This window comes from Marmota monax, unplaced genomic scaffold (genome assembly GCF_021218885.2).
Source record: "Marmota monax isolate L192 unplaced genomic scaffold, Marmota_monax_Labrador192_F-V1.1 WCK01_AAM20220418_F8-fsc00036, whole genome shotgun sequence".
Taxonomy (NCBI): domain Eukaryota; kingdom Metazoa; phylum Chordata; class Mammalia; order Rodentia; family Sciuridae; genus Marmota; species Marmota monax.
In genome coordinates, this window is record NW_026694491.1 from 13,387,810 (window position 1) to 13,412,970 (window position 25,161).

Genomic DNA, 25,161 nt, shown 5'->3' on the forward strand with positions numbered 1-25,161 from the left:
GGCACTTTTCTCCAAGTATATTAAACCTTCCAGGTGAGGTTAGAATCAGGAGAAATTTGTGTTTAACCAGTTGTCTTTTGACATGCTAAATTGAGATAGGGCAGGGAGTTAAGGGTGATTTCACTTTTAGAACGTAAAATCCGAGCCAAATAAAATTAAACTTGAGGCATTATTAGAAGGTAAAAAACAAAAAGAGTTTGATTTAATTGATTGGACTGCATCATAATTGTAAATGCAAGTACTAGATGTATGTGAACTGGAAAGAAAAGATGATAATTATAGAACAGAAGGCATAAAGTTGAGATTTTGGAAGGACTGACAATATTAGCAGTGAAAAATTCTATGTAATGACCAAGGAAGTGATTGGTTGAGATGCAGTGGTAAATATTTATTATAAAGTAAAGATGTTCAAAAACCGAGAAGGGAGATGTCTAGATGGATCTTCTACATGTATGCACATCCTAAAGGATAGTGCATAAAGCCAGTAACTAGGGAGAATAGCTGTTCAAAACATAATAGATGGAATTGTCTTATGCTCTTCATTTCAAATAATAGATTTTGAATTGGAAAGGAAAATGGTATGGAATTTTCCATAACACACATCTCACTTCCAGACCCTATATTGTGCAATGTGAAGGAAAAATCAGTTAATAGCAGAGAAGGCTGTTTGGGAAGCAATGACTATGAGTTCCAGAGCAAATCAGTGAAAGGGTGTAAGGGATAGAAGATGGTAAATATTGGCTTAAAACAGAATTTTGATGATAATGTATGATCTAGGAGGGCTGAACTATTGTTGGCTAATGAAGTAAAGAAGGAAATATGTTTTGTGATGGCTGTTTCCTTAACAGAAACTGTTAACTAATTATAACTGCTAAATTTAGTACAATTTCAGGGATAATTCTAAGCATTTTATATATACATATCAGTACATTCAATCCTTCCAATTCCTATCATTATCCACATTGTACAATAAAGAAACACAGATGTTAAATAAGTTATCCAAGGTTACTAGTGAGCAGTGGAGCTGAATCTGAGCAATCTAACTACAGAGAACACATTCTTAATCAACATGAAGTAGTTTCCTTATAATTGATCTCTTGGGTGTTTACTGATGTTGAATTTGATGAGATGTCAAAAGATCGTGGGACATAGGTTGTGAAAAGTAAGGGTTTTATGAGAAAATTGCAGCTATCTGTAGCTGCTCTTAAATCATACTCTGTGAGTGGATTACACCAAGGAGAAAGATAATCTCATCAAAAGAACTGGATTTCTAAAGAATGTATAACAACTTAAGCCCTGATTTCACCTTTCATAGATGACAATGATGAGGCTACAATTCTATAAGAAGAGGTCTTCCTAGACAGACCTCAGTAAGAGAGACTCTGAAATACACTATTCATGATGAAATGTAAAGGCTATGCAAGAGGAATATTTGAAGTATAGCTTTTGGCTCAAATATGCCCCCCAAAAGAGAAAAAAATATTAGTCACACAGATAACTTCATAAATTAAAAAATAAAGGTGTCACGTCCTGGGTCAAAATGTGAAAAGTGGGAAAAAGTCAAAAGTCAATAAAAACTAACTCTTCCAATGGAAGTAATCTGCAGAGAAGCATATAATTTTGATGGCTTATTGTCTTTTATTAGCTATCAAATTCATTGCACAGACAAAATTTCACTTGAAAACCATTCACTACAGCAGGCAAAATTAACAACAGGCCACTAATCAGTCTTTCTGATGGGCCCACAATAACTATCCTTATATATGAGATACATGAGTGAGCCTTGAAAAAAGAAAGTATTCCTCTCAATTTGATAAAATACTCAGTCAAATAACAGAAGATGTGCCATTACTTTGTTTTGTATTAATAATAATATAGGCTAGACTTTGCTGTCCTACTTTGTTAGAATTTCTCATAAAATGTCAAACATTTTGACTGTTTAAACAACCCATAATGTGTTTTGCAAAACTACAAAACACTCTGTATGTAACGTTATAACTGTTTATTCCAATTATACATAACACATCATGCTCAAGATGTAGATTTATTTGAAAACATTTAGTCCAATTTATATGTATGCTGAAAAATCACACCCAAAAAACTACAATTGTTGAAGAGTCAAAATAAGCATATTTTGTCACATTTTCACACATATATAATTAGTATTCAAACAAGGATGATAAATCACAATCAAATGTAAAGAAAATGTATATCTCCTCAGTAGTAGTAAGAACCCCTTTTAAGTATGTAGGGTCTTCTTGGTTTATTCTCATACAGTTGCCTTTTCAGAATGTAAGGAATTTTTCTCTTTATGACTTCTTCCTTCTCATTTTTTTCATTTCCATTATCAAGAATGTCTTCCTGAATTATCTAAAAAATAGGACACAAATGAAACTTATATGCACAAAATCTCTCATTTTGGAGCATTTTTGTATATTTTATCCTATTTTCTGTCTGGAGCAAAACATGTAACATCAAAGAAATTGTTTTATTAAAGGATACATGACTGTCAATTGGCCGAGATGGGACCTAACCTGATCTTTCTGATTCTCTGTTCAGTGTCCTTCCTAGTTTATAGGGCTGTAAACACAGCAAAGCTCTGTAAAAATCTCTGTACATTTAGAGGTCTAACACTAATCTCTCCAGAGAAGAGAACACACCAAATACACACTTGAATACTTTTCGTGCTTGAATTTACGATGAGGAGACCAAAATTGTATGAAACACATCATTTGTCACAACAAAAATAATTTTGAATCTGGTAAATCAACTTTAACTGAAAAGTTAACAGGATTTTATATTCAATTAAGTCAATTTCCAAGGTGACTTGAAGGCCATTCTAAAATTCATTTCTTAGTCATACAAGAATGCCTGCTCTGCCTTAGTTGTTATATACATCAGCATTTAGGAAAGCTCTGTTTAACTCACTAAGATCTCTTTAGTTATGGTTATTTTCTAAACTTTGAGGTCACTATAACTAATACTGACATTTAAATTATAATGAACATGCATAACATCATATCATCATGTATTTTATTTCAACCCACAGCTATTCAGTTTCAGAGAAGGAAAACCAGCTACTGTCAGACAATCTAGTTCCTTAATCTTTGGTTTCTCTGTGCATAGTCTGTAATTACTTGTACTATACTCAGAATGACATTATAATTTTATTTTTAAATCACTCAAACATTTAAAATAGCAAAAGTTCCAATCTTACGTGCACTTGACTTGTCTGCATAATAGTTTATTCAGGGTTTTTTTTTTCTGGATAAATAACATATAATTGACATTTCCCCATGTTTAGATTTGTATTTTCAAGTTTTATTGACCTAAACAATATTTTGAAGAATAAACCATTTAGCCAGAATTAAAATTAAAGAATGAATAGTACAGCAAGTAAAATTAAAACTACTCTTTTTTGGCTTTTCATCTGGAAAGCATCTTTTTGTTTACTGGTTAGAATAAACACTTGCTATTCTGCTTGTATTTGCCTTTCCTGCAGGCATCTCCATGGCACACAGTCACAAGTTAGTTATAACAGCAAGGAAGGCACCCTCAGATCTTCGGTATTGGTGTAAACTCAGTACATAAAACATTAAGCAAATTTTTCATGGAGGTTAATCTGAAAAAAATGTTTCTCTTGTTGGGAAAATTATTAAATATTCCTTTTTTAAAAAAGCATATATTTATCTCTTTTCTTGTTTAACCTCAATATTTTTTTCATGTTTCCAAAACTCTAATTTATCTTTTACAGCAACTTATATCAATTAAGTCAAAAAAATCATAGTGTTTTTCAATACATTATCTTTTTAAAAAATTTGTTGTAGATGGATGCAATACCTTTATTTTATTTATTTATCTTTATGTGGTGCTGAGGATCAAACCCAGGGCCTCACATGTGCTAGGTAAGCACTCTACCACTGAGCTACAACCCAAGCTCCAAAACATTATCTTTAATAATTGTCAAACTATTAAATTTTACAAATAATTTTCCTTTAATGCTCTCATGTTTGCTTATTTATTCAGTAGGAGAGAAGGGGTGAAACTAGAATTAGTATGTAGGGAACTGAAGATAATTGTGGTTATACCTAAGTGATGGTAGCTTAAATGTTGACATTTAAGTTGCCTGTCCAAAGGAAAAAAATGTTGGAATTGTTTCAGAATATTTAATTGGCAGCTACACTGAAATATGGATGAACATAACTTTGATGAATGTAAAATGTTTTGACTAGTTTTATTACTCTGTTCCTTCACAGATTTAATGTTATACATTTAGATTGAGCAAACCCAAGAAAGAAGTATTAGTTACTTTCAAACTATCTTCTGGTTCTAAATGGCTAGCTCTGGACATTAACTAAATACAAGTCAAATTTCATTATTAAAGCATTTTTAAAATTTTTCAAACAAATTAATATTTGTAAACCAAAGTCAGGAAGTCACCAATCTAGTCCTTTGTTTTAAATCTGTATTATGGCAATTGGCTATTTTGTCTGTGATAGACCGAATTCAGCTGCTCAGGTATTCTGATACCTGAAATCCACCACTCAATTATAATAGGAAGATAGATACACACACAAAGTCACACGTGTTTATCTATAAATAAGCACAGACCACAATGGTTCTTAAAACCAGAATGATGCAGATATAGATTCCTATTTTATATATATTTTTATAAACTAAACAAATTCATTTACCTAACATATTCAAATACAAAAGCTCCCCAAACCCCTTATGAACAGACAAACCTGGGAGGTCCAAATAAAACTGGAATAAAAGCGATACAGATCCTGATTTTATACTTTTACTTATGCAAATATATTTTTTATTTGACTAATATATACAAAAGGAACATTTTGTGTCTTTATTCCCATTTTATTTGGACACTTTTTGTGTTCAGTGTTTGTTTATAGATAAATACACATACACGTGTTTTTAAGAAAACATTTCGAGTTTCTTAAATTTCTTAGACATGCCACCAGTACCACCACCAACAAAGATTGCCTAAGTATGCCTTCCATTTATGCACAGTAAAAGCATATGGATCAAATCTGCCTAAAGATATATCCTCCTTTTTAAGATTGAAGAAAAATGTTTTTGCTAAACTCCAAATATTTGAAGGACACTTTGAAGATCTGAAGCAATGTTGACCTCAACACATGGTTTATTCTTCTTTAACATTTGTAAGTCTTCCGGTTATGATCTGGCCAGGATATAAAAATCAATACAAATGAAAACTAACTAGTATAAATATAATTATACTCATATTTTGTTTTCATTTTACCTCCCAGTGTTGAAAGGCTCGGCTGTGACAGATTTTTTGGAGCTGGTAGATTGTCAGCATTGCTTCCAGGCTAAAGCCATCTAGAACAACAGGGAGTTTCCTTCTTGTAACAAGCTCTTCCTCATGAACCTCTCCTGTTTCCTCAGTTTGGCCGTTCAAGTTATTTATAAAACTGCAAACATTTAGCAGGGTCATTTTCCATGAAGGAACACTTGCTTTACTGATCTGAAATATAGAAAAAAGAAAAGATATTGCAATCAAACTTACACAAATAAATACATGAACTTCTGTTATGTTACACAATTATACTTTAGAGTCTAATAGTTACTCTAATAAATACAGTACTATCAATTGAGTACCTTCATGTCACAAAGTTGCATGGTGCCAGTACCTCATATTACCTATGTAATAGAATGGGATGAAGTTATACACACATACAGATGCAGATCACACAGAGCAAATTAAGAAAGAAAATAAAAATAACAGTAGAAATCTATAAATATGTGTGTATATAATCAGATGAAAAAATTCAAAATTCAAAAATACTATTCTCTGTTACATTTTAGCTTAATGTGAAAGGAAGCATGGAATAAATTTTTATTGATAAATTTTGACAATTACAATAATGTGAGGTCATTGAATATTTCACACATTAATAGTTGTCATGGCCAGTACCAAAACTGACCAAGTTATTTGCAAATTTTAATATTTTCTGAAATTGTCTTTTTTTCTAATAATATTTTGTCTGAAACCATAATTAATATAATCATCTATTCTTCAATGTCAAGAGTAACCAATAAGGAAACATATAAAGAAATAGGAGAACCTATTACAAATTAATTAAAAATTAGCAAAAATGTGTAAGAGCACAGATAAAGGAAAGTATAAACTTTTCCTGAAGGACTTATAAAAGCTACAGATTTAATGATGACAAAGACATGATGGATAGGCTTGATAACAATATCAGGTAACCATTTTCTCTGAATTACTATCCAAATATAATGTAGTTTGCAAATCAATGTCTCAACTGGAAAAAAATGTGGGGAGACTAGAAGTTGTATGAGGACTTGGCAAAAGAAGGTAAATTCAAAGGATGACTGTGTCAAGAATAACCAAGAAGATTTAGAAAAATTAAATAGTAATAAGGAAAGTCTTACCATGCCCATTATTAAAATGCATTTTAAAGCTTAGTAATCAATGGGATAGATTAATAGAATAGCAATAAACATGAAACCTACCAGAATAGAAGGCAGTGTTAAAAAACTGAATCGGGTGCAAATGAGTAAGTAGCATACAACAAAAGTAGCAGTTCAAATACTTTTAAACAGTTAGCTATGGGGAAATCTGGATGTAGATCTAGTTATAACCTTTCTTGACATATTACAGGCAAATGATAATTATTTTTTTGATTATATATGAAGAAAAACAAATTACCATGAAAACACATAAACGAATTTGCTTTTATAAATCTGGAAAGATGTCATTAAGCAAATATCTATTACTAAGCAGAATACATAGAGTAAAAAGTCACCAAGCCCCTGTCCCACTGAGGAAGCACAGCAGGAAGAACCATCTTGACCAAAGGACAACCAAGGGACATGTATTTGGAAACATATTTGTAGAAGGTTTGAACTACAAAGGTCTAACTTTCTAATATTGCTCATGATGTTTCTCAAATTTCTTTCCTGTATTAAATGTGACCTAAGTGGTATGACGAACTGTCACTACCTGTTATTCACTGAACTCAGATGAACCGAGCAGATGGATAAATTGAAAGACTTCACCAATTTGAAAATAATCAAAGTCATCTGTCTGTCATGGAGTTTCGAAGTTTTTACATTTGGATATAAAATATGAGTTTATTATTAAATCCTGCATTCCAATTGCTAGTTCATAAGCATCTTTGAACACCTTCTGTATGAAAGGCATTGAGTTTGATCACAGAAAATTAGAATATTCAATTAGCTTTTTGATAGTCTAAAGATATACTGTATCAGATTCTCTTTCTTAATAAGACTATATCAAAACACTAGCATTTATAATAAAGAAAACTGTTTATGAGAAGAAAAAAATTCTTCTCTACATTCCATTTCTTTTCCATTAGAATCTCTCTTCACTTTCTGTTGCCTAGGTGTATTTCAGCAATAATATTCCAATATCTAAACAACTTTACTATAAAATTGAAATTTCTCACTTATCTTACCTATGAAATAGAAAAAAGGAAAACTAAAGCTTTCAAGAGAATTTAATAATAGAGTTGTATTCATACCAACATCAAATACTATACTTATCCAATGTTTAAATGTAGCAATTTGTTTAAAATGGTTATAAATCTAGAGTTCTCACTTGCATAGTGCTATAAACACAGCATAAATGATTGAATAACCTTTCTTATAAATGAATGATAAAATAATTTTATAAAAATAAGAAATAAGCAATGAAATTGGAACAATTAAAATTCTGTGACCTACTTATCTTAGACTCTATCTCTTGATTAAAAAGAGGCATTGAAATTCAACTTTTTACCACTTAATGAATTTAAGGGAGAAATGGGAAAAAAATTATTCATCCTCTATGTTTGCAATGCATTTCTCTTAAGAGAAAAAAATAAATCAGTCCATATACTAGGATTAGTTTATCTTTATAATATCTTGGTCAGAAAAATAATCACAACTCTACTCTCACATAGGTTCTCAAATAGCTCCCAGTACCCAAACTATATTATATTTGGGGGGATTATTTAGGACCTTTCTGTGCTAATGTAGACTTGAAATTTGAGAAATAAAATCTATAACATTTCACCAGGCATTGAAATCTAATATATCTTTCAAAACAGACTACTGATTTCAGTTATTGTCCTATTTTTGTGTTGGAGAAATCATAAAGCTGATGTGATTCTGAATAAATTGTAGCAAAGGGTCTATTATCACAAGGTTAAATACTTGACTTAGTAAAACATTAACCTGATACCATCTTGGTTACAGTCTCTTCAACTTTGGTACAGCAGTGCTATAATTATCATGGTACCAAGTGATTGCCTCAGCTGGAAATTTTTCCTACAGAAGAAATCTTTTGATTGGAAACCTATGCCTTGACCAAATATTTAGATACACATTGACTGACTAACTCTGAGTTATCAATGTAGTATGATAGCATGATTATCAGACATATTCTAGTTGAGTTTTTTTTTTCCTTTCTAGGTAAAGGTTGAGAATTAGAAAATTTGCTTTTAACATCCCAAGAAAGGATTAATAAGGCTCAGGATACAAGGTTTTACTTGGTTTAATGAAAACAATTATCAGGTACAGATAACTTTTCCATTACAGGGACAATTTAAATGTTGCCATACAATAAAAAGTACAGCTTATAACTTTTGAAAACATTACAGAACTATAAATTTCTAGATGATTGTAAGCTTCAATCACTGCATTTAATAAAAAGGAAACAAAGGAAAACCCAGGCTACTTAACTGAACTGTTTAAGATCAAACAGCTTGTAAGTCACAATTTCAGGAGTAGACCTCAAGGCTACCGTTTGCCTGTCTAGTACTATTTCCTCTTTAGCACATTTCCTTCACAGGTTGTCATACTCTGTCATTTTCAATTTAGGAAACCTATTTTATTTTCTACAATGTAATAAAAAAGGTGAAAAGTTCATTTAAGTGCTACACTAGAGGCCAATATACCTTTCATCATACATGATGCACTAAGGATGGAAGTCAGTTTCTTTAAATACATTTACATGACCACATAAATCATATGTGGCTACTTAGTAAAAGTTGCATAATGCTGATTGAGTTACTGTAGTTTCTTTCCCTGTCACATTGACACCCTTAACCCCTTAGAACTCAAAGTTTACCCCAAAAGGAAATGCCTCCCAAGGAACTTTTCAGTCTTGATGGGAAGTTATTACTATAAGAAAAGGACAGTGAAAATTTATATATTCTTCATCCCCAAGTTAAAGAAAAGAAAGTTACCTTTGACGTGTGTATATTGGTCAATAAATCTGCTTCTAATGCTTTCATTTCCTCTTCAGAATCTGAGAAAAATCAAAACCACATGTTTACTATGTAATCACGCACTATATAACTATAACTTAACCTACATATTTTAAATTAATCTTCAAAATTTAGTCTTAGAGGCTTAGTGTCTTTTTATGCATTTATTTTCTTTAAAAATATATTCAGAATAAATTAATGATAATTTAATTTTAGGCTAGCAGGAGATTAGAAGAATAGAAGCACTTCTAAGAAAATAAGCCATGATTATTTGTGATTTGTAGCTGTTTTTTTATTAGTTGTTTAAAACATTACATAGCTCTTGACATATCATATTTCATACATTTGATTCAAGTGGGTTATGAACTCCCATTTTCCCCCCGTATACAGATTGCAGAATCATCTCTGAATCTCAGTAACATTTTTTATAGTATGGTATAACATGGATTTCATCAAATATGCTGGAGTAGCTTATTTTTACCAGCAATAGTTCACACATATATAAAGTATGTATATTGATATTTCATAATCAACATAATGAAAATATGAGTAGAAGAAACTTTTTCAACACAAAACCAAAGGGAATTGATTGAAAAGTACTGAGATTTATTTCACATGAGATGTCATTTTACAAAACATTCCTTGAAAGAATTGTTTTATACTTTAAACAAGAATTTGAATTATGATTACTTTACAATTTTATCAAGATGAGTAAGGAAAAGTGGATCTGTCCATCAACATATGTAAAGTAGTGTTGAAAATGAATCTGAATTTTTTAGAATATCCTAAGTTTCCACTTATGAACATACTATGGAAAATAAAAACTTTGAAAATTCTACAAGTAATAATAACAAGTTGTAGAACACTATAGTAACATTACAGTTCATACTTCGTGGCCTTTTGTGATAAAACAAAGCATATATTAAAAGTGGCTCTATCTTCCTTTTACGCTATACTTTTATAAAAAGTAAGTATCACACTTAGAGAATCCATTCTTAAAACTCATATCTAGGAACTAAATTATACCAGAGAACTTTTAACTCAATTTGTTAAAGATGCAATATGCTTTTGAAAAGGAAAGACAAATTCTACTATTTATTTATGAACACTGTTCACCAAACCCCTGTAAATTTAGGTTTATCACAGCAAGCAACTTCAAGTTAATAGACACAATGTTCAATTAATCTTTTTCTACATAGTCTAATTATACCTTTAATCTCATGTGTTAGATAAAATCACAATTGTAGAAAAGTTGGTATTTTTCTCATAAAATTTTGCAAAATTCTTTTTTAATTATTAACAAAGAAAAACTTTGTACAAATTATATTTTATGTTCTAATAGATCTTAATTTTATGCTTAAAAATCATGAGTTTGAATTGAACATCAATGTTACATATGAGGTATCAAAGCTATAAAAGCAGGTTAAATTATTTTAATGTATTTTTCTCCTTTTCACTTTGATGTGGTTATTCAATTATTTTTCAAGCATTAGCTGAAGCATATTGTAATCATTATAATATTTCATGTTACTTCTTTAAATTTAAAACTTATTCTCAAGATGTGTTATTTATAAATATTTGATAATATATGCCTTCTACTTAACTGTCATATGTAAAACACTCTAAAACTAAATATTTCCATTAACATTAGAATACCAATTTTCCAATTATGTTTTGCATCAACTTAAATGGCATGCAATTAAAAGCAATTATATGAATAGCATTCTGTATCATATAAATATATCATAAAATACATTTTCATAAAGGACTTGGAGGATTTTATATTTTCTAGAAATATTTTTTTTTGCAAATAATGCTTTATTTACTTATTCATCAAATTTTATTTTGTTTTAGCCTAACACAGTGACTTTAAAAAAAATTATTTGAAGTCAATTACAAAGATAAATGAGGAGAAGCCACCACTTTTCAGGAGAATTCCTGATGATCAGAATAAAGCATTTTGAATGGAATGAGTTTTAATGATGAGCTTGCACATCGACAGTCACTTTCCCTGTACTTCTCATTATATAATGCCCAACCTAATTCAAAGTTTTGTTCATTTGTTTGTTTTTCTCTCATCATTGTATTACAGAGTGGGCATGCAGTGTTACCTTAAATCTTTTTTATTGCTTTGCAGATTTTAAAAAGGGAAAAATAAATCTCTTTTCTTATACACAGAAAGACAGAATAAGATGATATTCACAGTTTCTATCAAGGGAAAGGCAAATCCTGAATAAAGAGGAAAAACTCTTCTCCCTGGATACATTAACATAAGTAGCAACACATTGCAAAGAAATCACTGAAGGGTTTTGTGAAATGCTGTTCGGCTTACCTGAGCACAGACTCCAGGAGCTGCAAGCCAGGAGTATCATGCACACCAGGTGGATTTTCATTCCTGCCATCATCTCTCTCAGCCTTCTCTCAAGCCAAGTCCACAGAAGTCAGACACTGAAAGGCTTTCTGTGGAGCTTTCTCTAGCCTTCAGCTGACTCTGAAAGTGAGAGAACTATAAGAGATGCTCTGGCCATTCCCTATATATATTTAAGCAGGAGGATGATGTCATGACTGTACAGGGATTAGGGGTGTTCCTGTCCTCATTTCTATCCCTCTCTTTCTTCCCCCACTTCCTCCTCCCTTTTTCCTTTGTCCCTCATCTCTTCCCCACTTCTGAACCTTGACTGTAAGTGACGATATTCCCTAATTGCTGCTATTGCTCCGGATTTCTGACGCACAGAAGGAGTCATCCAAAAGCACTGCCATATACAGCATCCTGGAAAAGAACCCCAGCACCCCTACTCCCAACCCCTCCCCATTTTCTTTCATGTTCCCACTCCAGGAATTTGTCATTTTGATTTTGTGAAACATAAAGTCTATTATTTCTAGTATTTAAGTAATGTGTCCAGGATGAATGCAGCAAATCAAGGGTTTCTTTGGTTTGGAAGTTCCTAAAAGAATTAGAGTATTTTTTGTATAGCCTAAACTTCCGAGCAAATGTTTCGTGGTTTCAAAATGAATATAAGTTTTAGATAGTACAGGCTAAAAGAAAAAGGAAGGTCATCAGAGAATCAATTATAATATAGAGATTAAGTCAAAGAGTTTAGAGAAAAGGAAGAAAATCAGTAAAGAAGAAAGAATAGTGGCTCCAAGGAATAGAAATGATTTCCTGTTAAACTGTAAAGTGTTTATTACAAGTAACTGAGATAATGGATGAATTATATATGTTGACTTGTGGTTCAATGTTGTAGAAAACCAATTTCATGTTTATAAAATGAAGCTATAAATTGTTCATGTGTTAGAAGGTGGAAATGTATATCACTATTATTAATATTTTTTTCTGATTCTTTATTCTTTTGGTGTTTGCATTGATCAGCTCATTTCGGATTCATTCCTGCTTCTATTTCTCATTCTTTTTATATTCCTTTTCTTATTATGTTTCACTATTGCATCAAATTTATTTCCCTAATGAGTCTTCCTTTTACCCCCTCCCCAAAAAGGATACTGTACTTTCAGAAAGAAGAAAATTCTATATATCCACCCTCCCCCACCCAGAGTCACATTTCTAAGACAGAATCTTCATGTATTTGGTGAACTTAAATGATACTTATTCCCTCCTCTGGGTTATCAAAAGAAAATTGTTCAAATTGTCTTTTGAAATGAAGCTTTCTTCTTGCATTAGAGATTTCTATCACTGAAAGGCAAATCCTAAATAATGAGGATCCATGGAATGAGTTGAACAAACACTGCTATTTGGGATGTGAATAAAGTTAAAAGTGTCTGATTTGTTTGATTTGTAAACAATAATGCAGACATAACTGAGAGGAAGATATGGATTGATTCCCAAAGAGTTGACTTATATTGTACAATATATATTATGAGATTAACTGCTTCATTTTTATATGAAACCTTAGAAAAGGAATTAATCCCAAACATCTAATGATTATTTCAAATAGCAAGGAATCATTCCTAAAATTTAATGACCTGAAATTTAACAATAGCTAGTGTTTTTATTACTTTCTATATTTTAACTTGTATAAAACACATATTGAAAACTACTGACCTGGAGGGAGTTTTCTATAAAGAATAATTAACTGGAAAAGAAACATAAAATCTATGTCTAGATTTTTTTTCTTTCCTACCATTAGGGGGCACAGTGGAAGTTTAAAAGCCTTTTTTATTTTCACTTGTTCTGAGAACTGTGTTTACTATTCCCTTATTATCTAAAGCATCTTTTTGATAGAATCCTTAAAGCCACTTTGATGAAGAAATCCATAAATTATATGCTTTGCATAGTATTTAAATTATTTCTCCCTGCTTTTGAATTGCAAATGCAAAGAATAATTTTTTAAAACGTGTGATAACAGTCTAATAGTAAAAAGGAAGTGTGATTCCTATTTTCCTCAAGTGATTCTTCACTAAGTGAAGCTCAGGGAAATGCTGACAAAATTATTTCTAATTAATTAGGAAACAAAAGAGAAGGAATGATGGAAATTCATTTTATGTACACAACATGACTATTAGTTGTTAATGTGAGAAATTTTTTTTACGTATATGACAAATCTGAAAGAATTGGAGAATATATATTAACTAATAACAAATAATTAAAAACTAAATAGATTTTATATGCAATTTTACTTTGGGGGGAAAAAGATACCTAATTTTTTCTGTTAAAGTTATGATGTAGATAAACAATATCTGACCTCTAATAGGTATTTTTAAAATAGGCAACCCTTTTCCTTTTTAGCCCTAGTATCTTCAAGCTACAGAACAACCAATTAGACATTTTTTTCTTTTCTTTCTTCCTTTCTTTTTATTTTTTATTTTTTTTTTTAGGAAAGGAGATTAAGTGTGGATATTGACATTTAAAAAGTATCCTAAAAATGATGAATTCAGATGATTGGACTATTTTTATTCTGAACACTTTTCACCTGAAATTCTTCTAATTTTTATTAAGTTTTTAAAGTAATAATAAAGAGTGTTAGCACTGTCATTTAAAGATCTTCCTGTGTTTATTTTCCAGTGCGAGGTCATTAGTTTCAAGAGGATGCAACTTATCTGGGTACTTGTCAATTTCAAGATTTCTCCAGTATGTGGGTTTCTAAGTTTCTACTGTGATTTGTCAGATATTTATTAAATACTGGCTAAAAAAAATCAAGGAGATCCCTGAAGAATTAACAAATTAGAAGGTGTGATCTATAAGTTTATTTAATTTGGAGATGGGGAAGCTCCAGAATTGCTTGATGAATGGCACTCCTTCCATTCCATGTGATCCTTCCACCATCTTTGAAGATTTCCTCACCTCATTAGAGCTCCCTGGTCCCTCTTACACACACCTAAATAGTCTATGGCTTGTCCTGTGGCATTTCTACTATCTGGAATCTGTGGTCTGTCTCCCTTTGACCATTCTGTCTATCCCTCTGTGATGATATCTCTTATTTTTAAAAGACTATCTTTATCAGGAGCAGTGATGCAACACCTATAATCCCAGCTACTCAGGAGGTTGAGGCAAGAGGATTGCAAGTTGGAGGTCAGTTTGGGCAACTTAGCAAGATCCTGAACCAAAATAGAAATACAAAGGCTGGGGTTGTAGCTCAGCGGTAGAGCACCCCTGAGTTGAATCCCCAGCATATCAAAAAGTAAAACTGATATATCTTATGATCTATTCAAAACAAACCTTCGGTTCAAATACTGAAAATATTTTTATCCATTTCTACTTTACCTAGTTTCTGCTAAATGCTCATCAGTAGTTTGCTCATATTGTTTATGGTGAACCATTGAAAGAAAGGGACCCACTGTATTTCTTCCAAGGTTTACACTCCATAAATGCTCAAAACATACGACTAAACTGAATTAAAATGTTAATTATTTTAGATATCTGATGGGTCATGTTTCAGTTTTTATCATTTCTTTCATCCATATCTCTCAGAACTCCTGTGTTGTCATTAATCTTCTTATTTTACACAAGCCTTTTGAGTTATCCAGTTTCTCAGCTTTTTCTCCGTCACTCTTTCCCTCCCTGATTTGAAAAATCAATTCTAAAACATCATTTGAGAAGATCACCCTGGGATCATGTGCATTTATCAGTAGAATGTTTAGGATAAATTATGGGTTTACTCTATTTCTCTAAGTGAATCCCTGGTTTGAAGCTACAATTCTGATTCATCTGAACAAACAAGGATGTCAATCTCTTTGTAAACCAAATTGATTTTTCTCTTCAATTAAAGACCATTTTCTAGATATACAGATAGATATGTGCATGCACACACCCACACCCACACATACTATATTATATACTAAATGTGTATAATTCAGACCTTGGAGACTTAGGTAAATGGAAACAAAATGTTCAATTTCCCAATCTAAGTATAACCACAGTTTATCTATAATCTCTACAAATTCCCAGCTCGTTTCCTTTTGGTTCTTCCTGTCTCTGTTCTTGCATCCTCATAGACAATTAACTTGGAAAAATTGATAGTGGATTTCTGTAGTCAATGAATATTTTGCAACTTAAATTCTAATTGCAATACATTCCCTGCTTGGGACCCACATGTTAATGAATCACCATATTTAACTAAGGATATTCTATACGGCAGTATTGCTTATTTCACCCATAACTGTGTTTCACATATCTTAGAAAATAAAGACACCCACAAACTCATCACCCACTACATATGGATAATGCTCAGGTAATCGTTCTTGGCTTCCTTTCTGCATAAGACTAAAATAAAAGCATCACAGGAAAAAAAATGTTCCTGACAATCATCTCCTTTTATGTTTTTAGGTTTAAAAATTAGTGTAATTATCCAAACTAAGAAATGAGATGAGATTTTATTGAAAGAAAATCATTTCTCTAACTTCCCCCTTTTTAAAATTTGTTAAAAAGTCTAAGAAGATTTCTGTTTTACCTGCACTGCTCCAAACTAAACAGATGCACTTAAGCTACCATTTAGCAATAGTAGATTCAATGAAATGTGACATTTTATGTTTGTGGGTTTTTTTGTTTCATTTTCATTTTATGTAGTTTGCAGTGCTAGGGATCAAACCCAGGAGCTTGTGCAAACCGGACAAGCATTTTACCACTAAGCTCCAGACCTCAGTGAAACACTTTTTATTAAGATCATATTAAATGTTGAATTTGCAACATGGTGATTTTATATCATATTTCTTTATTCTATTTTTTAATTGATGGTCATTTCTCAGTGATCTTGATGAGTTCAAAGAGTTTGAAACCTATTGTTGTATTGTTGTCCTCATAATTCCCCAATTTGAGTCTCTGATTACCCAAAGTGTATATTTAAAATCCCATCCTTGGGGGCTCTACTTGGAATGTCATGGGAGTAACTTACTGTCCACAGTAAAACTTTTGATTTATCTAAACAAGTTTCTAAAAATACCCTCCCTCCAGTAGTTCGATTATTGTAACCAGGATTTACTAAGTGGCCAATATCAAAATACTGGGATCCAGTTACAGTTGTTTTTTTCTCTTCCCCAGCCCCTGCTACCACTTTCAAGCTATCAAGAACCTGTGGAGGTGCAAATCTGTTATCAAAATATATTCCAAATCCAACTGTGTTCTCATACTTCACTTTCATCATCCAGTTTCATGTTACCAGCATCTTTCCCCTGAGCTGCAGTGACATCACCCAAACACTCTCCTTAAAGTAGTCTTGATCCCTTTCAATGTTGTCGCCAGTAGTCAAGTTCTTATCAATCTTTTTAAAACACTGAAGGTTTTAATTTATACTTAGAACCATTCCCTGACAACAGCTGTCTCACTAGTCTCTATTTCTGTGCCATCATATCCCATCTTTCTCCTCTTCAGTCCCTATGTTTCAAGCACATGGCCTTCGGGTTTTCTTCAAACATGTCAAGCTTTTTCCTCAGAGGTCTTCAATGAACACTGATTCAAGTACTGTTCGGCAAATATGCCTTCCCTGCCTCCTCCTGGAGTGGATGGAATATATTTCCTTACTCTTTGACCTTGACTTTGGTTATGGGACTTGCTTTGGTCCATGGGATGTCAGCACATATAAGGAAAACAAAGACCTTGTGTGTGCTTGATGCATAATGCTTGCCTTCTTGTTCTGCCATTGCCAGGAGAAGAACTTTATCCCAACCCGAGTAGAAACTTATGGAAGCAGAGCATTTCCACCTGACTTGCAAACCTGCACAGTAAGGCAGACATCCTTGAATTTACAGCAGGGTTACCTGGGCTAACACAGCCATACAGACAGGCTTAAATAATTAATTATGAGTGACTGATTGTTTGAGTAGTTATACAGAATTTTTGGGAAATAGCTGATACAACTTTCTATTTAAAACCCATTCTATTGCTACTCCATTGAATCTCTGACGGTATTAATTTTTACTCTTGCATTTTATAAGTAAAAGCAGGTAACTTTTTGTCCTGCTTCCTTAAGTTTTCAGAACATAATGCTTCTATGTAGTAGGCATTCAATAAATATTGATAATTGCATGAATTAAAAAAATTGAATACACTCTTTCTTAGTAGTTTTAGGATAGATATCTCCCTCTCACCTGTCATAAAGACATTTTTATTCTTCAATCTGTGAACTATTAAAACCAGGAAGCAAATCTCCTCTTGAAGTGATTCCTAGCCAAATGAGATACTATGAGAGACTGTTTTCCTTCAAAGAGGCTTGAATATTGTTTTAAACTGCAATTGACATTTCATGAGATGTTATTGAGAGTAAGTGGATGTATGGTCATGTTAACAGCAATGTCAGTGCTTCCAATTTTTACAGAAAGAATAGTACCAGCAAGCTCACACAGATGGTAAAGAGAGCAGGATAGCATTTTCAGCCTAGAAAGAACTACTATAACAGACCTAAGAATAATCTAACTCTCCACCCTGAAGTTCATTTATTGAAAGCTGCTTTATGACAGTATGACAGGCCCTATGCCAGGTTAATTTGACTTCATGTAAATAGCACACAGTGTTCACAGGATTATATTCCCAATGTATATATTTTTAAAAAAAATAGAGATTAGAGAGTTGAAAAGGAAAAGTGGACTTGTTATGTTGAGTGGATAGGACTGAAAACACATTCATTTCCAAAGCAACAGCTAATCTTTGACATTAATACCATATCCAATTAGCAATTCAAAAAAGATTATATTAATATGCTGCAAGAAACATTATATCAAATAAAAGGCTAATACTTTTTACTTAAAAGTACATTTAGTAAAGACTCAGACATGATTTTTATTCTAATTTATCCTTTAAACAATGTTTTTCTCCGTTTGCAGGCTTAAGTGTGTTATACATCTTAAATAAATATGAAGATCATTCATCAGAATCCTTTTTATTAATGGACTACATAGAATCTACATGGCCTCTGTATGGCTGTATTGTTTTAACTGAGGTAGAATATTAGAAAGTGTGGAAAGAATGATAGGGAGAGAATGAGGTTGCAGTCCAAGGGGACTGGAAGCTAGGGGCCTGGGAAGGAGAACATTTCTCAGTTTGTACTCTAGGTGGAGGCACTAGTATGTACAGAATGGAAAGAGCAAACAGGAACTCTTGACTTAGTCTACATTTTTAATGTTACAATCCATTTATTTCTAGGGTACTAAAACTAAAAAGAAATTAATGAAACTAGTCTGATACTTTCATATTCCAGAGAAAGAAACATAGTCCACATAGTTTAAGTGCGTTATAAATTTCCTTCACCTCCCAACTCTAAATCAGATTGATTCTGACTGCATAGGTCTGATCTCACATCTCTTCCCAAGGGAAGAACATTATTTTGAGAATTTAATTTATTCTTCGTGAGTTTTTGTAGTATTAACCTAGCATTCTTACAACAAGTTAGAACACATCCAAAAGGTATTAGTCACCATAAAAGGGGCTTTCCTTTAGGACAAGTCTGTCTTTGTTGTATTTATTCTAGACAATATCTTGCTTTTGGCATAAAAGTTCTGTTGCTGTCTATCTTCCAGTAAACAAAGGTCTTTTAGCCTCTGAATCATGTATCTCAGATAACCTTTTACTTCATTATCTCCTTTCTTCTTTGTCCTCTTTGGCTATGAATTCAGAGGAACATGTTTATAAGTCACAGAATCATACTCAGAAACTTATAGATGAGAGGTGGGAGGGAAAGGGAGAGAAAAGGGAAATTGCATGGAAATGCAAGGAGACCCTCAGGGTTATACAAAAGAACATACAAGAGGAAATGAGGGGAAAGGGAAAAATAATACAAGGGGGAGAAATGAAGGTCAATAGAGGGGGTAGAGAGAGAAGAGGGGTGGGGAGGGGAGGGGAGGGGGGATAGTAGAGGATAGGAAAGGTAGCAGAACATGACAGTCACAAGTATGGCAATATGTAAATCAATGGATGTGTAATTGATGTGATTCTGCAATCTGTATATGGGCTAAAAATGGGAGTTCATAACCCACTTGAAGCAAAGTGTGAAAGATGATATATCAAGAACTATGTAATGTTTTGAACAACCAACAATTAAAAAAAATAAATAAAAAAATAAAAAATAAAAAAAATAAAAGAAACTTATAAGACCTGGGCAGGCAACAAGTCCCACTTTAGTCTGATTTAAGATGGCCCCCTCATTGCTACTAAACTTTAGATGTTCTTTCTCCATGTAGAAACGGAAACCTGGATCATAAGATCTTTTAGTTGTTTGAGAGAATGAGAGAATGGTTTTTGTCCTTGTTGGTAAAAAAGTTGTGAAGGTATACCACAAATTACTTAAGACATCAGTAATGAATAGTTTAAAAGAACATAAATGTTAAAACTCAGATATCCTAATATTTGTATTTCAGTGTGACCATTTTATGAAACTCTACTAATTTTGACAATTTAGTCACAATTACCAGTTTGAGATGCTGTCTCAGTAAGTATTCATTATTGGAGTGATTAGTGTTTATAGTGTTTATTAATGATTTCTTTATGTTAGCAAAGTTAACCAAACTTGTTAACATGCATTTGTTTATATTTTTCAATTTTCTGCAATTCTGTATGACTTAGAGAACATTCTCTTTTTATTGATGATATTTGTTGTGTTTTCCTTTTATTTTCTTGATCAATTTTGCTAGGGATATATCAGTTTTATTCATCTTTTCAAAATAACAACTTTTGGATTCCTTCATTTTTCTCCATCATTTCTTATCTATTTTATTGGTTTCACTCTTATCATTATTATTTATCTCCTCATTATTTTTGATTGAAATTATTGTTCTTTCTTCTTCTTCTTTAGGTTAGACTTATAACATGGATTACAAACCTTTTCTTTTTATTCAATACCAACCTTTACATCAATAAATTTCTACCAGATCATAGTCATAGTTGTTTTCAACTAGAATTTCTAAGTTGTATTTTCATTATAATTCATTTAAGAATGTCTTCCAGATTGAAATAATATCAAAGATATTTTCTAGCCACAATTTTATGAAACTAGAAATCAATAATAGGAGAAATTTTGGAAAATAAAAAATTGCGTGTTAATTAAATAACATGCTATTTAACAATAAATGGACCAAAGAAGTCATTTAAAAAAGAAATTTGTAATATATTGAGGTTAACAAAAATGAAGACACAAGCTATGGAATCTTATGACGTACAGGAAAAGCATTTCTAAGTGTAAAACACAGCAATACACACTTAGATCAAAAAAAGGAAGATCCCAAATAATCAACTTAACATTATACCACACAAAAACAGAGAAAAAGAGCAAACTAAGCTCAAAACTAACAGAAGGAAAGAAAGATAAAAAATAAAGATCAGAGCAGAAATAAATGGAATAGAGACTACAAAAACAGAAAATAGTTATTTTTTTTAAATATACACAAACAAATCAACAAACTTGTAATGAGTTTAAGGGGAAAAAAAAGAGAAGATTCAGATACTAAAATGAAATAAAAAGGAGTCATTATAAATGATCCCACAGTAATACAGAGGACATTATACTACTATGAACAATGATACATCAACAAATTAGAGAGCCTAGGGGAAATGGACAAATTCCTAGGAATACAAAAACCTATAAAGACTAAAGAGAAAGAGATAAAAACATTTTTACAAATAATGATTAATTAAATTGAATCAATACTAAAAAAAAAAAAAACAACAACTCCCAACAAAGAAAAGCCCAGAACCTGATAGTTTTGCTATTGAATTCTACCAACCATCACAAATCATCAGGAAAATCAAAATCACAATGAGATAGCACTTCACTTCAGTGAGAATAACTAACATTAAAAGATCAAAGATAATAAGTGCTGGAAGGATGTGGAAAAAAGGGAACCCCTGCATGCTATTGTTAGTGGGAATGTAAATTAGCACACTCATTATGGAAAACCATAACCAAAAACTTAAAAAAAGACTACCACATGACCCAGCAATTCCGCTAGTGGATACATTCAAACAAAATGAAATCAGTAGGTTGAAGAGATATCTGCATTCCGATGTTCACTGTAGAACTATTTACAAGAAATGGGAACAAACTAAATATCCATCAACTGTTTAATAGATAAAGAAAATGTGAAGTATATACAAAATGGAATGCTATTCAGTCATAAAAAGTATGAAGTCTTTCACTTGCAGCAATATGGATGGAACTGGACATCACTACATAAGCTCACTCATATGTGTCATCTAAAACAGTTAATATCACTCACAGAAATGTGTGGAATGGCAGTTACAGGATTGGGAGTAGTATTGGGAGATACAATGAGGAATAATAAGTTCAAGAAAGCTACTGTACAACATGGTGACTATAGTAAGTAACATGATATTTTTGAAAAATGCTGAAAGAGCAGATGTAACATGTCCTCGCCATATATATGATAACTATGTGCAGTAAGGCATATGCTTATTAACTAGATTAACCATCTCCAAATGTATGTATACTCTCAAACAGTATGTTTTTATGAAGTGAATACACAAAATTTTATCTGTCATTTAAAAATAAAAAATAATAGGAATTTCTTAATTTATACTAAGATATTTAACCGCCAGTGTCTGCTTTCACACCATTAGGTCAGGACATTCTTTTCTTTCACTGGTTTTTTATAATCAGAAATTGTTTTGTGAGAATGAAATCAGCACCAAGACTGTTAGATGGTAAGAAGGGTTTTTAGCACAAGGCCCTGGTAATTTCGTAATGTTTTATCTTCACCATCATAATAGCCAATATTTATTGAGCCATTAGTTTCTTAAAATATCTCTATTAGGTATAATTATACACCTGCATTTCAAGTGGAGAGGGAGTGTGAGCAATCTACAAGTGGTAGAGTGGGGATTCAAATTTAAGGTCTGACTCAAGAGTTCTGTTCCCAGGGGCTGGAGTTGGGGCTCAGTGGTAGATTAGAGTGCTTGCCTAGCAGGTGTGAAGCCCTGGGTTTGATCCTCAGCAACACATAAAAATAAAATAAAGGTATTGAGTCTAACTACAACTAAAAAATAAATATTAAAAAAAGAGTCCTGTTCCCAACCATTCTTCTCGAAGCATATGAATAGTCCAGTATGACTCTTAGGATGGGCGATACTTCCATTGAAATTGCTTGGATAGGTCTCCTCTTTCTCTTCACTTTTCTAGGCTTCTCTAGCTGACAAATGCCTCTTTGACTAAGGCATTATTTCTTTAGATATGATAATGCTGTCTATCATGTCAGTGAAGTTTGTCAGGTGTCTTTGAACAACTCTCCTTAGTTATTATTAATTTATAAGGAGATATTGGCCCAGAACACAGTAGGTGGTCCACATTCAAAAAATGTTAAATTTGGTTTTACCATTTCAAGGAATGTAATTTGATGCCACTCATTTGATGTATCAAGTTTTCACATGTTTTAAAAAATCAGATTTTTAGGGTGTCTCTTTAAAAAGAATCTTTAGAAATAATAGACCCATTCCACATAGAGATAATCTGGTAAAGCTATCCAGGTCTGCATATTCATTTGCATTACTTGCTTTATCCTGTCAGACATTTCAGTTAGCAACTCTTGATACATAGTTTTACTTGCAGAAAAATAACCACTGCTATCACTTCATTAAATTGTCCATAAGTCTAAACTATGTTATTAAATCTTCATATCAAGTAGTCTATAATTGGAATACATTATTTATTTAATAATTATCATATTAAAGTACATTCAAAATATTTATTTAGCTGGGCACAGTGTTGTAGGTCTGTCATCCCAGTGACTTGGTAAGCCTAGGCAGGAGGAACATAAGTTCAAAGCCAGTCTCAGCAACTTAGTGAGGCTCTAAGCAAATTAGCAAGACCCAGTCTCAAAATAAAAAGTAAAAAATGGCTAGGGATTTGGCTCAGTGGTTCAATCCATGATTCCATGATATGTATAAGATTAGATTATTATAAATTATATATATTATATATATTAGAGGCAGCCTACTATAATTGTTAAGAGCACAGCTTTAAATCTCTGTTCAGCCACCCAGTAGATCTGTGACCTCAAGGAAATTCTCTTCCCTGTTCCCAGAATCCCTTATTTATAAAATAGTGATTTAAAAATGAGTCGATCTAATAGTCTCCTATAAGCATTAAGAAAATGCCTGACATAAAATGAGTGCTTGCTAGATAATTTCTTTCTTACCATTGCACAAAATAATGCAAAAGTATACTTTTTGTTCATTTAGCAGAAGCATTAAGTTAAGCATTGAAGTACATATGTGCTTTAAATTTTTTAAGACAGTATGTTTCCTAAACAGGGATTTTTCAACTCAATATTCATCAATAATATATACACTGGAAAATACTGGAGATTATTACATTTTAAAAATGTGAAAAATTAATGTTTAAGAAGAGCTTGTTTTTGTTGTTTTATTTGTCTTTCTTTGATATTTAGTGAGCCTAACTGTAGCACGAATTGTGTATCCTTAATCTGATAAGCTGAAATCTGAAAAGCTCCAGAATTCCTAACTTTTTTTGTAACAACGTAATGCTCAAAACTTTCAGATTTTGCCAGGCACAGAGCAACAGTTTGTAATCTGAGATACTCGGGAGACTGAGACAGAAGGATCACAAGTTCAAGGCCAGCCTCAGTAACTTAGTGTGTGTGTATATATATATATATATTATCTGTTGAGTCCTGCTGTGAACCTTTGAATTCTCATAGTTTTCTTAGCATCCAAACCTACTAAATATCAATCAAAAATTTTTTTCAAAGGTGATGTGAATTATCTTTAGTAAGTATATATATTTTTTTCAGTCTAGCAGGATACTTCTATTTATTACACAATTCTGTAACAGTGAAACTCAAAGGGAAGGTGTATCTGAGACCCAGAACTTCTTAGAAGGATTTTAAATCTGATTAGAAACTTGTTCAATTTTTTCAGGAACATAAAGGACTTTAGCTAGCTTTTTTTTTTTAAGGTATTCACTGACATCAGTTTCTCACCATTTTTACCTCTGCAGAGGGTTGTTCATAGTATAACTTCATAACTTCCCCCAGAGCAAAATAGAAGCCAGTTAGTCTTTTTTTTTTTCTTTTCCCAAAGGTTAAAAAGTACTTTGGTGTCTTTCTCCAAGGTACTTCTCAGCCCAAGTTCATCTGCTGCATATTGGTGGTGTATTAGTCTGCCTGGGCTATCATGAGAAAATATCACAACAGAGTAGCTAAACCAAAAGAATTCCTTAGAGTACTGGAAGCTAGAAGTCCATGATCACAGTGTTTAAAAATTTTAGTATGTGATGCTGGCGCTCTTCCTGGCTTGTAGATAGAAGGCAGTCATCTGGCTGTGTCCTTACATGGACTTTCATCTGTGTGTGAGTGGTGAGAAAGAGAATTCATGTGTCTGTTCCTCTTTTCATAGAGATAAGAGCCCTATCTGATCAGAGACTCATCCCTATGATTTCATTTAGCTGTAATTACTGCCTGAAGTCTGTTTTCT

The 25,161-nt window shown here is 32.2% G+C and overlaps 1 protein-coding gene across 1 annotated transcript; it reads right to left on the reverse strand.

Moving 5' to 3' along the window:
• Positions 1 to 1,987: 1,987 nt before the first annotated feature.
• On the reverse strand, positions 1,988 to 11,944 carry Nts (neurotensin). Its single transcript, XM_046419388.2, has 4 exons — positions 11,611 to 11,944; positions 9,258 to 9,319; positions 5,282 to 5,506; positions 1,988 to 2,370 (listed from the first exon to the last, which is right to left on the reverse strand). Exons 1-4 carry the CDS (start codon positions 11,681 to 11,683, stop codon positions 2,218 to 2,220), a joined length of 513 nt encoding a protein of 170 aa, XP_046275344.1. The 5' UTR covers positions 11,684 to 11,944; the 3' UTR covers positions 1,988 to 2,217.
• Between the last annotated feature and the right edge of the window lie 13,217 nt (positions 11,945 to 25,161).